The 13178-nt window shown below is 35.2% G+C and overlaps 1 protein-coding gene across 5 annotated transcripts in view; it reads left to right on the top strand.

Annotated features, from left to right (window-relative positions):
- NADK (NAD kinase) overlaps nucleotides 1-12942 on the top strand; it is a 29905-nt gene extending 16963 nt beyond the window's left edge. For 3 of the 5 annotated variants that reach the window (XM_052792170.1, XM_052792169.1, XM_052792173.1), the window contains 9 exons: nucleotides 3328-3457; nucleotides 3997-4105; nucleotides 4347-4432; nucleotides 4725-4827; nucleotides 5709-5860; nucleotides 6374-6473; nucleotides 7109-7266; nucleotides 8444-8526; nucleotides 9635-12942. In XM_052792170.1, coding sequence (XP_052648130.1) covers nucleotides 3328-3457; nucleotides 3997-4105; nucleotides 4347-4432; nucleotides 4725-4827; nucleotides 5709-5860; nucleotides 6374-6473; nucleotides 7109-7266; nucleotides 8444-8526; nucleotides 9635-9782 — 1069 coding nt within the window. In that variant the 3' untranslated portion in view covers nucleotides 9783-12942. Of the gene's footprint in view, nucleotides 1-214; nucleotides 263-429; nucleotides 454-1043; nucleotides 1135-3327; nucleotides 3458-3996; nucleotides 4106-4346; nucleotides 4433-4724; nucleotides 4828-5708; nucleotides 5861-6373; nucleotides 6474-7108; nucleotides 7267-8443; nucleotides 8527-9634 lie in introns of those variants that run through there. The other 2 variants (XM_052792172.1, XM_052792171.1) reach the window with 2 other exon arrangements.
- Nucleotides 12943-13178: the final 236 nt, after the last annotated feature.

Genomic DNA, 13178 nt, shown 5'->3' on the forward strand with positions numbered 1-13178 from the left:
CCCTATTTTTGTCCCTTTAAAAAGTTTTGTTTCATTGTTCTTTTCAGTTAAACGTAAGGTATTTAAGTATTTATTTGCCTAAATCTTTACCTAAATAGTAGTAGTCTTCCTCAAAACAGGTTGGTGGTATCCTAACTTTTCCTACGAGGGTGTGGTGGAAATCTTGCAGTGTACGGTAACTCTCAGCTTCCTTGTTCTTTCTGTCTGTTCTAAGGCTGGTGGCTTGGAGCGCTGCAGTTCATCTGAAAACCCAGCTTGCATTGTATGTTTACCCACCTGACTGGTAAATGTGCTCCTCCCCATGGGCTGGGCTGGCATTATATCGTATATAATGATAGTGTCAAGATCAGTTGAGTACAGAGGCTGCAGGCAATACTAAATGCATACTGCTTGCTGGGGAAAAGACTGCTTATGCAGTGTTCAGAACAGCTGGGGAGAAAAGGGTGCTCTCAGGTGATTGAAGGAAAGGACTATTTAAAGACCAGATTGTAAATTACTATTCTTACTTTAAGATTTTTGTTGTGGCTTTTAAAAACAAGAAAAACCTTTTTGTTTGGCTTTTTCTTCTCTACAGTCAGTAATACTGTTAAACTCTCTTCACTGGAGAGAATTTTTTAACAGAAAACCTTAGTTTTTATGTACGGGTAAAAGTTAGTGAAGGTCTTGGTGTCTCTTTAAGTGCTAGTGTTGATGATTGTATTGAAAGACCTGCTTTCCGAAGACTGTTATGTAAGATGACCAGAAGAACTGAATGACTATTCAGTGAAAAAAGAATCAGGTGCTTGTGTTGTTGAGGAGAGGGGAGGTCAAATACCCATTTTTAAATTCTTTCTTGAAATAGGATTTTTCTTACGGAATCTTGCCTCTGAAGATATGTAATAGACGTTTTATACAGGATTTTTCTGTAAAGCCTCACAACTTTTTATTGGGACTGATTTGACATACTTAACTGGGGAAAAAAAAATTCAGAGAAAAATGTTTTCTTTGAGGTAGCAGTTTATTAATAAGTGATAAAAGCCTCAGCCTTTCTTTTTTTTTTGGAGCTATTGCATTTGCCTGACTCCTGGAAAGAAACATGAAGATCTTAGAGCATGTTATGAATAATCTTTCATTTAGTAGAACTACGTGGCATTGGTGAGTACAGTTGAAATAGGCAGACTGTCCTTCATTTGAATGAAGTCTGTATTAGTTCTAGGTTTATAAGTGAAAAGCAGTGCTGCAATCTTTAGTTCTTTGCCAGGTTTAGAAGATAGCCTGATCATCTTGAAATGGTTTTGGGGCGGTTTCTCTATTTGTATTTTTTACCTTTTAATAGTGTTGAAATTTGAGGAATTTAATTTTATACATTTAACTTTAGTATAGAAAACGCTTCCTTAGTCACCATTTGTATTGGAAATAGCATCTAAAACTTCAGCTTTAGTTCCTTTGCAACTGTTTGGCAGCAATAAACACATGAATGCAGCTCTTCCTATTTGGTTTTATTTTGTTTTGTTTTATTTTCAATTTAGCTATTGGTTGATTAGTCAAGTCAGAGGAAGCCTTCCAGATTCATAGTAATCTCAGATTCATGGCGATATCTGAGACCGAGGATGGTATCTTCAAAGTGCCCTTACACTGAGCCAGGACATTGGAGTAGACTATCTCCAGAGGTGCCTTCCAACCTCCACTGTTCTATGATTCCTTGACTGTAAAATACGAGATGACACATAATGTAATGTTGAAAGCCTGTATGTGATACTGAGTGTAACTGCATATTTGTATTCTGTGTTATGTAATGATATTTAGAAGGAGAGATGGCACTGTTTGTTAGTAAAGGTTATTGGTATTAGACTACTTCGTTAATCTCTAGTTTCTGCTGTATTTATATGTAGAGTTTAGGCATTTTGGAAAGGAAAATGAGCAGGTTATTCCACCTCCAGTATCATCATCTGTTTTATTTTAACCCTTGAAGTGCTAAATCCAAATCTCTTTGTAAATTTGGCTTGTTCAGCATTTATACTAATCTGCTTTGCTTTATGGATTATATCTGCACCATATGGAAAAGGATGGGATGCTTGTAATATGCAAAATACAACTGTGAAATTATGTAGCTTAGAAGTAGATATAAATGAAGAAGGAAAATAGAGCTGGGTATTCCTAAATCAACTAAATGTATTGCAGAGCAACATGAGTGTTCTCTTACTGAACCCTCTTGAAAGCTGTAAGATTATTTGTGTATATATATTTAGTTCTTGAGGTTCTCAAGTCTTAGAATACTGTCCTGACAACAGGCAGACAGGAGTTTTAAAATTCTTTTAAAAGTTTTGTGGTTTTTTTGGGTTTGGTGGGGTTTTTTGGTTTGGTGGTTTGTTTTTTTTTTAATTGGTAGTTGTGCAGCTTTAAGCAGATAAACTTGTTTTGGGATCAACACTAAAATAATATATAGATTAGAGTTTTAAAGAAATTTTGCACAAAAGTTATGTATGCTTACATATCTGTAATGTTTGCCTGGAATAGAAGTATACAGGCATCTGTTCCTGTTTAAGCCCTTTATTTATGAGGCTTTGTCATAGGAAGTATAAGAGCTGCAAATGCAGACTTCCCAGAATAGAGTTTATGTACTATAGTGTTGTCATAGTTGTTAAGGCTTATCTTGAGGATTTCGTACAGATGACCATGTGAATCTTAATTATTTGTCCTTCTCTTGTAATGGTCTTGTTTAGTATAAAACTGTAGAATTTGTGTCTGCATCTACAGGCTTCAAACTGTATTGAGAAAACTGTGACTGTATACTGGTATCAGTGAAAAAGTGCTGAAGGAAGCATTGCTAAAAAGAATATTTGGGTTGGAACTACTGCACTATTTTTTAAATTCACATTGACTTAAGCTGTTTGACTTACAGTATTGGATGGGAAAAACATTTATGCCGTAGCTTTTTCTGATTCTCTAATTGGATGTTTCTCCTTATTTTGAGTCGGCTTAAGAGGAGAGAGCACTAAGACAAGATGAGAGGAAAGCATTATGGCTGGAAGCATCAGGGAAGATGTCAGTTCAAGAACTTGATCCAGGAGCTGTTGTAGTGCTTCTGTTAAAGTCTCCGTTTGCATGTGTTACTAGCATGGTAGCAGTTATAAGAACGGACACTTTAATACTGTGTTACTATCTTAATATAGTAAAGCACTGGTTGATTTCATGGGGGGAAAAGGCATCGTTACAACACGAACTATTGCATCCTTATTTCTATTGTTCTAGGACTGCGTGCAATTATAATTAAGGATAATATTCTTAACTGACCAGAACGTTATCAAAGTAAAATGTAGTAACGTTGTCTTTTTTTCTATTCTCTAGGCACATTCAGGATCCAGCAAGCCAGAGGTTGACATGGAACAAACCTCCCAAGAGCGTCCTTGTTATTAAAAAGATACGTGATGCCAGTCTGCTGCAGCCTTTTAAAGAGCTTTGTGTGTATCTTACTGAGGTAATGAAATGTAAATTCCATTTTTAACCATGATTAAAAATTTTACATCTAAACTGTTTTCAATTACTGATTCCGTTGAATGTGGAATGTACAGGAGTGTATAGTGCAAACATTGTTTTACCCATTGCCACTGGAAATAATAAAACTTGTTTCAGAGCTTAAGTCGGTACTTAAATACTTCGAGTACAGAGCTTAAAAAAAAAAGTAAACTCAAAACTTCGCTTCATTCTGTTTGCAGTTCTAAGTTACAGGGAATGAGATATAAAAAGCTTTAAGCCTTGAACAAACAGCAATGTTACTGTATCATGTAATCTATATTCCAAAGTTTAGTTTAGTTTAATTCATTAGGTGGTCTGTGCGTGCTGCAAAATTCTCACTGGAATTAGACCACACTTTAAAAATAAACCCCGCAACCAAGAGATGCAGACCACTTCTGTAAATTATTATTTATATGTTTTAAACTAATGTAAATTATGGGGAGGGTCAAATATTCTGTCATTTTAAAAGGTTATTAACAAGCTTATCTTATCTCTCTTAAGGAGAACAATATGATAGTGTATGTAGAAAAAAAAGTATTAGAAGACCCCGCTATAGCTAATGATGATAATTTTGGACCAGTGAAGAAGAAATTTTGCACCTTCAGAGAAGGTATGGTAATGATTTCTTGAAAGTAAAGTTGAAGTATATTGCTTTTTTGTCTTGGTATCTCCTTAGTCTTTGGGTCAAGTTTGTAAAACTAATGTGTATTTGCAAACGGCTGTTGTTACATCTTAGGTGTGGTTTTTTATGTTTGTGAGTGAATGTTGGCATGCTGCGCTTAATTTATGTTAGGAAATTAAGACTGTTGATAAAACTTAATTCAAAACTTTTATTTCAATGTTGCTTCTAGATTATGATGATATCTCCAATCAGATAGACTTTATCATATGCCTGGGAGGAGATGGGACCTTACTTTATGCTTCTTCGCTTTTCCAGGTTGGTCTTTGTGGGAAATAGACTTAAAGACCTCTTTTCTTTTTGAAGTATTTGAAGGTGGTTGGTTTTTTTTTTCTTTTGTTATTGAGGACAGTATTTGTCCTTTGCTGTTCATTCCTTTTTTTTTGTCAAGACTGTTTCACCCTATACCTTCTGAAAATAGTCTATGTAATGTGTTGTTTTTATTATGCACAGTTGAAGTTACATCAATAGTCAAAATATTTACCGGCAATTAGTAGAAGTATGAATTGCTTTTATTCAGTAGCTTTTAAATTCTTTTCTTTATTGATAGGGTAGTGTACCTCCAGTTATGGCTTTTCATCTGGGATCCCTTGGATTTCTTACTCCATTTAATTTTGAGAATTTTCAGTCCCAAGTCACTCAGGTTATAGAAGGTAAACTTAAGGGCACAAGGTGTGGTGTCTCTTTTTGTTACATTTTCTGTAGCTTTTTCCAAGACTAGTAAATTTTCTTAACCAACTCATTTAGGTTGGCTAGTAAATTTTCTTAACCAACTCATTTAGGTTGGCCCATAAGATTGAGTCACAAGAAATGTATACTAAACTAACAAAAGCATTGCATTGCATTGACCCATTCAGTGCTGCTTTCTGTACTATTGTGCAAAGGAAAATGGCTAAGAAATAACTTTGTCCTGTGTGGAGTAAACAAGTAAAAGATGATGCAGAATTTCTGTTAAATGATAGATAAACATACAAATAGAGTGTAGCTCTGAAATCTGTGGTAGTCTGTTTCTCTAAGCAGTACAGAGCTTAAATACTGAGAAGTCAGGCAAATAAAATATTTAAGGGAAGAAATACTTTGTTTCTTCAATATGAGATTATTTGAGTTGCATCCAAAGTAGATTCCTGAAAAGACGTATAAATTCTCACGTTGCTAGAATGTTGTCTTTTAATAGGTATTTCTAATGCACTCATTCTCTTTAAGCTTAGCTTTTGTCTTAGTGAAGATCACATGAGCCTAACAGTGTTTTCCCATCTTGATCATGTCCATATAAAACTTAAATTTTCTTTTTGCATCATGAGGAAAGGGAGGAAGGACTGGGTTCAAATTTTACTTTAATTTTGCTCATTACTACTAAAAATGAGTTTTGAGCTTTAACCAAATGTAGACAATTATCTTGTGAATGAAATTGGGAATGTTGAAAGCACGGGCAATAGAGAGGTGGCATTTCATACAGTTTGCTAGTCATTACAGGGTTTTATTTATTATACTAGCATATCATTTTTGTGTACTTTCTCCTATATTTCACTTCTAGGCAATGCAGCGCTTGTTCTACGAAGCAGGCTGAAGGTGAAAGTAGTAAAAGAGCACAGAGAGAAAATGACAGTACAAAATGGTATAGAAGAAAATGGAGTAGTGTCTACAAATATGGAGAAGGAAGTGGGCAAGCAAATTATGCAATATCAGGTCAGAGGGCAAAATAAGCAAAAGAACTAATACGCTGTTTGTAAATTGCTTTGTACTTGTTTTATTATAACTTTCTGCTTTCCATTAGTTTACCTGCATTAGCCCAGTAGTGTGGGACAGATCCATATTGCTCTAATTCACAATATGGGTACTAAACAATGAGGAAGTGGTGTATCTCATTACTTTCTGCAATCATAAGTGCTAATATTATACTTTCCTGTAGTAACATTTTCCTTCTATTTTGAAGACAAAGTAGTAGTTCTAAAATGGGATATCCCAAAGATTTTTATAAGTGAAAAGAAAAATCCTGTACATTGTTAATAACCAGCTTCTGGAAATAATTCTTAACATCTAACAACTGCAGCTGGCACTTGATAAGACAGAACTGTAAAGAGAGTCTAATTTGGCAGGTACTAAATCAGTATGAATTTTTCAAAGCTTTTTTCAGCTTGTCATTTATTACATTGCCAAGTCAGCAATAGTGGACTGGTGTAATATTTGATGTCATGGCAGGTCCTAAATGAAGTTGTAGTGGATCGTGGTCCTTCTTCTTACCTTTCCAATGTAGATGTCTTTCTAGATGGACACCTGATAACAACAGTGCAAGGAGATGGTGAGTCTGCTTCTTGAGTTAAATTGCTTATTAGTTCATGTGTAGACTGTTGCTATTTTACTGGAGGGTTTTCTCACATGGAAACAAAATCTCAAGCTTCTGTTCACTGGTGACAGAAAACGTTAGTGTGCAGCGAATAGGTATGTTTATTCATTGGTAGCTAATGTGTTCCACAACGAAGCATTAAAGTGTTGTAAGCTTTGTTTATGGACTTGCAAAAGCAAGTGGCAGTTTCTTTGGGTATGGTATGTTAGGGCTAAAAGCAAGAAATAGCTTAGAAAAAATTTGCTTGGGATATCTGAAATTTGCTGAAGGCCTAAGATCTCAACTCATGAAATACAGAAGTTCATATTTAAAGCTCTTATCCTTCAAAAAACGAACGTCACTGTTACAAAGTTGTGTAACCTGAGATCTAGAAGTTTATGCAACTTACATGAAACCATAGAACTAACATGCTGTGCCAGGATTAGAAGAGAGTTTCTGACTTTCTGTGTATTAGACTGCAATTCTCCTGTGAAATACAAGTTGATACATTCTCTGCTTCATTTTCATAACAGTGCTGTTTCTTAGTTGTCTTCCAAAATAACACATTGATTGTAATGCTTATGTAAATGAAATTTTTGCTCCTTTCACAGGAGTCATTGTCTCCACGCCAACTGGTAGCACTGCATATGCAGCTGCAGCAGGAGCTTCTATGATTCATCCAAATGTTCCTGCCATAATGATCACCCCCATCTGCCCTCACTCATTGTCTTTCAGACCTATTGTTGTTCCTGCTGGAGTGGAACTCAAGGTTAGCTTCTGTTTTGTTATTTCTCTTTGTAAGTTAAAAACTTCTGTAATAACCAAAGCAGAAGCGGTCAGGAAATGCTGTGTATCTCCTGCGTTCTTTCATTTGTAGGAGGACCAGATCAAGTCCGGTTGAAGAATGCATCTTTGTTTAAAATAATGTGTACCCACTAGCGGAATACTTCACGCTGCTTCCTACTGGACTGTAGTTGTGTAACATTCTGTGAAATGGGCATACATACATTTGCATTCTGACTAATCAAATTTTACATTATTTCGGTTAAAGTGCATGTAAATCAGTGGCGTTTAAGGGAATGAAAAATTCTACTTTCATGGCTAAAACAACAAATATTGCAGATCTTGAGTATATTGGTAGAGCTATCTGCAATTCGCTAATTATTTTTTGTTAATGCTGTCTTGCAGGAAAAAAAGGCATGCAATACCTCAATATGAAATGGACTTAGTTAATGTGTTTTTTTAACAAATACCCATGTGTAAGGAAGAATCCCTTTCTGCTTCTTGTGTCTGTTACAAGCTTCCAGTCTACTTAAGTTGGAAGAGAGCTAGTATGTTTAGAAGGGCTCTTCTAGGGACGTTAGAAGATTAGCAGTAAGAAATAAGTGTGTACTGGGTTTTTTGTTCCTGTTTTACAACATAAATTGAATGTTTATTCATGGCACAGCTCAGTCCACAATTACTGTCACGTCAGTGGGTGTTACTGGCCAATAGTAGTCAATTCTTTTCTCTTAATAGAAATGTATGTTAAATATGAGCAAAACTTCCTAAATTTAACTGCTTTAGATTCATTATGTATTAAAATCTATTTTTCTGCATTAACTTTATTCTTCTTGAAAGAGATGCTAAGTCAACTCATGTAACTGAATTAAAGCATGCACTGGCTGTAATTGGAAGGTCGGTCTGGTTTATGACCTTGTACTTATAAAGAGGGGGTTTATTGTGTGTAGAAAAATATGTGTATATATACCAAACGTGAAATGAAGGTTTGGAACTTGTGTGGTGTGTTACTGCAATGTTATTACAGACAGATTATGAATTTCAGTGCAACTGTAAAGTTGCGAAGAGTCAATTCTGTTCTCGGAGGGACAATGAAGGAGGTGTTTGTTCCTTACTCTTGAAAAATAGGTTTTGGACCTGAAGTTTAGTTCTTTTCTCTTTTTCAGATTATGCTTTCCCCGGATGCCAGAAATACAGCATGGGTTTCATTTGATGGAAGGAAGAGGCAGGAAATATGCCATGGAGACAGGTCAAGCCTTTTTTTGATTGTGGCATCTCTTTCTAAGCATAGAAAATACTGATTCATGCACTTATCTCATTCTCTAACATCTGTCAAAAGGGTTGCTGGTAGTGAAGAAACAAGCTTTTATAAACCCTAACACCTCTTACAGCACAAACTGCGCTAAAAGTATTTAATTTCTAACTTGGGTTTTTTAGATCTTCCTATGAAAGCAAGTGAAATGTTAAGACAAAAGCATGTAAACATGGCATGCTTGGCAAGGAAGATGGACATGTCTTTAGAAAATTCTGTAAATTTAACTTAGAGATAAATCTTAGGAGTTTGAGAAGATGTAAACCAATGGGAGTTGCACATAAGCAGTGGCTCTGAATAATGCCATATGGTTTAAACTGTGTTTACTTAGTGAAGGGTTGTGGTCGTTTGCGATGCTATTGCCTTGAGTGAGCAGAATGCAGTGTGTGAAGTTTCCTCATTTTTTTATGTGCAAAATGTGGTGGTTTATCCTAATGGGAGGTGATTTAAGGCAACTGTGTGATATGTGACTGGTAGACTTGCCATTCAAGATGACTTCTTTTTTTTCTTGGTCCATACAAGTTGCCAGGAAGGAAAATGTATAGCTGGCATGACACTCCATCTTGAACTGTTTGTATTTCCTCTGAGGTTGAAAGATTTATAGAACAGATCAGGAGGGTAGTAAGGATTCAAACATGAGATTTGGCCCTTTGTTAGGTGCTAGACTTTTTATTGCTGTTGCTTGTAGTTGAAACTTAAAGGCTAAGGTGGTGACTTACATTTTCCTTTGTCCTGGTGTTGTTGATGTGAAGACCAGCAAAAGACTGCAGGATGTCATGGAGTGGGTTCAATAGTCTCACTGTGTCAAAGAATGCTGTCCACGGTGCATCTGTTAACAATTTCAAGCCATGTGTTCACTCCATTTAGATGAGCCTGCAGACTTGGTTATTGCTTGATTATGGAAACTTGCTGTTTCACCAGATTGGCTGAACATAGCATTATGTTAGCTAGTGAATAGAAGAATTTTTTTTTCTTTTTTTTTTTTTTTTTTTTAAATTGCTATTCATTGCCCTTGACTGACTGGGGTATTCCTGTGTTGTTGCAGTATTAGCATCACTACCTCTTGCTATCCCCTTCCTTCGATCTGTTTCCGAGATCCTGTGAGCGACTGGTTTGAAAGCTTGGCTGAATGTTTACACTGGAATGTTCGGAAGAAGCAAAATAACTTTGCTGTTGAAGAAGAAGAATTTTGAGTGTCTACATCTAACAAGACTCACGGGAATGGAAAGTAGCAGTATCCCTTCTATATGCTTGGATTTTTAAGTTTTTGGCTAACAAGTGTGGTCACCATCTCAGATGTACATAGTGATTATAGTTTATATCTGTCTGATCTGCTGATGGCTGGAAGTTGTGCTATTTCTTGTCCACCAAGAGTAGGAATGGAAGAAATTAGGCTCTGATTGTTGTAATCTGGTGTGAATTTCCTTCAAATGAGCAATCTGAAAATGGATTATTTCTGATTGGTATTGACAACCACATCTGTAGATTTGGTTGTAACCTGTAACTTACCAATCACATGGTAGGCTGAATGTAGATACATAATAGAAAAGTGGCATTAAAATACTCCGTTTAATTTGGTATATTTGTAATTCCATTTAAGACTGCTATGCATATAAAGGCTCTACAAAATCTTCTTTTTAAAAAAAAAAAAAAAGCTCCTGTTTGTTAGCTTAAATATGTGTTGCCCAGAAGAGCTCCCCATCAAGACAGCGCTTAAAATACTTTCTCCTTACTTGTGAATGTGACACAGTGTGAAGAAACACCCATGAAGAATGTTTTTTATTAATAGATGGAACTAGTAAAAAAAAGTATTTTTTTTTTAATATATATACATATATATGTATCTTATGCCCATTTGAGCAGTGTTTGACCCTTGGCTGTCATCACTGTGTAAACATCCACAAATAGCATGGACAAGCATTAGCATGGACTTGGTTGTTACAGTGATCTCCGTTTTTGTAGCTGAGCTAGGTCATAGCTCTGCAGTTCCTGTTGGTGGGAATCATCAGTGTGGTGTTTTTTCTTATTACTTTTGTTTGATTCTCTGGAATAAATGGTACCATAAGAGACTGTAAAGTAAAAAAGAAAAAAAAATTCTCCAAATGTTCAAGAAGAATCTGGACTTCAGTTACTACTGTATTGTCTAGTTCCACTATTGTCTTGAAGAAAAGAACATCCTATACGAGGCCCTGAGTGCCCTCAACTTCCATAGATACCTTCCAACTCTTGGTGCTGAGTAATACAGAAAGGGATACTGCATTGGTAGGCTGATAAATGAGAGGACACATTCCCAGTAGAGTAGCAATGGTGCCTTCAGCACACTCAAGATATTCTAAGTCTCGTATTTACTTTTTTAAGATGCTTTCAAATGTTTCTAACTTCTCTATGTACATATTTTATTGTATGTGCTTTTATGAAAGAAAAAAAAAACAAAAAATCCAACAGAAAAACTAGTTGGGGAAAAAAGGGTTTGTACTGTACTTTAAATGAAAAATATCAAACCCAAGTATAATGTTTACATTTATGTTCTCTGTGGTGCAGTCTCATGATCATACTATCCAAACTTTAGCATTTTCAGAGTCTTGCTGCATTGGTCATTAAAAGAATGGATGTTATCTGTTAAACTTCAGCCTACGGCATAATATTGTGGAGGAATTAATTTACTGATGAAGGTGGGATTTCCTTGAAAGTGGAGTGAGAAGCTCTGTTGAACTTTTCATGATTGTCTTATGTTGTTTATGTGGTCCAAAGTGGTAATGGGAAATGTATTAATTTCCAAACTCTGCCTAACCTGCTGTCCTCTGATGGTTTAAATGATATCTCTTCCATTTTGGATGCTGCCCTAGTCTGTCTAATTTTATTAAATCCAGGTGAGAGCACTTTTCCATAAAAGAGAAGCAAACTCTTGATTAATGATACAAATCACAATGAAAATGTGTTAATATAAATTAATACTGGGTTTGTAAATTTTGTAAAATAGAATATTGGTTTGATTTGGTCTAAATAGACAAATTTTGTGATATCTTGGAGAATATCCAGATAGCTTTTGGAATTTATCTTTCACTTGAATCTGCAGTAATTGTTTTATCACTGTTTTGAAGCTGCTTACGGGTTTCCTAGGTGGAGTATTCAGTTATTTAATAACTGTTTACTTTTTGAACTATAGAAGTGTCGGACTATTTGCTTTGAAACTATTTTATTTAAACATGCAATAATTGAGAAAAGGAACAGGGTATAGTGGCTATATAAATGTATTGTTAAGTGGAAAACAAGCAGAATACTAGGCACGCTAGGAATTGGAAATCATTTTGTGGAGGTGAGGCGAAATGATTAATGAGCCTTATCTAGTATTTTTTTAAAGATAAAACTATATTCAGCACTTTTTATTTATGCTTTTTATAATAGTAAAGCTATTATTGACTAAATTGCCGAACTTTAATTTTCAGAGTGCATAGTTCATGAAATCTGTAATCAAAACTTACCTAACTACTTTCTCTAGATTAGATCTAGATCTAGATTAGGAGTTGTCTTTAAATTTATCATGTACTGCAATTGCATTACTGGCTTTGAGGCTTCTGCAGTTTTGCTTGTGCAAGTATTCCCACTTGATAACAATCTTATTTGGATCACTGATCAGCCAAGTAGAAAGCTACAATTACTGACTAAAGGAAAGAAAGTCACATGATGACTTTAGTCTTTGCTTTTTCTTCAAAAAGCTGTGTTTATTATAATTGTACTAGCTGCTTTACATCAAAACACAGCCCAAATTGTGTTAATACATTACAAACTTGTCTAACTGTACAAAGTCCCTTTTCAAGGCCTTTAATCTGCAAACCAGCAATTCACAAGCAGGCTAGTGAGGTTTAAACAGCACTCAAGTTTTGCATATTTAACTGCTTTAAGTGTGGGTAACTTTTGTTCAAACCACAGCTGAACCAGAAAAAAAGCTGTAATGCAGACTTGGTTATATTGGCAATAAAAGCTCATTTTGCTGATGTAGCTTACTCAAAGTAACTTGTTTAAACTGTACTAGTAAAATAGGTTTTTGCTGATGAAGAGCAGTGTTTCTAATATAAGGGTTTGTAAATGTCACTGTACCTACAAATCCTTTCCACTCTACAAAGGGCCAAAATGGAAGCTTGGAAATGAATTTTTTTTTTTTAAAGTTATTCTCTAGTAGAGAGTTTAAGAAGTTACTAACAACTGATGTAGTATGGAATAAAGCAGTGTACTGAATTTCTAAAAGAGGAAAAATCCTGTTACATATTGTTAATGCTTTGAAAACTTGTTTTAAATATTGTTGAAAACAAATATTTTTCAATCCTTTCAATAAAATCTTTTTGTAAAGTTGGATTTGTAAAGCAGCACTTTGACTGTTGAGAATATAAAATTACGTATACAGAACTACTTGGAAGGCAAATGTTCAGTTTGGGTTTTTGATGCATTGTCTCATGGGACAGTACCATCCGTTTTCTAGAAATATACCTAAGGCTTTTTTGAATGTATATGTGTGATACTAGTCTTTTCTCAAAAGTTTCACAATAAAAGCTGGATTTGCTGTGCAAGTTGAAACAAATCGTCTGTACAAC

The sequence above is a fragment of the Harpia harpyja genome, chromosome 7 (genome assembly GCF_026419915.1).
Source record: "Harpia harpyja isolate bHarHar1 chromosome 7, bHarHar1 primary haplotype, whole genome shotgun sequence".
Classification (NCBI taxonomy): Eukaryota; Metazoa; Chordata; class Aves; order Accipitriformes; family Accipitridae; genus Harpia; species Harpia harpyja.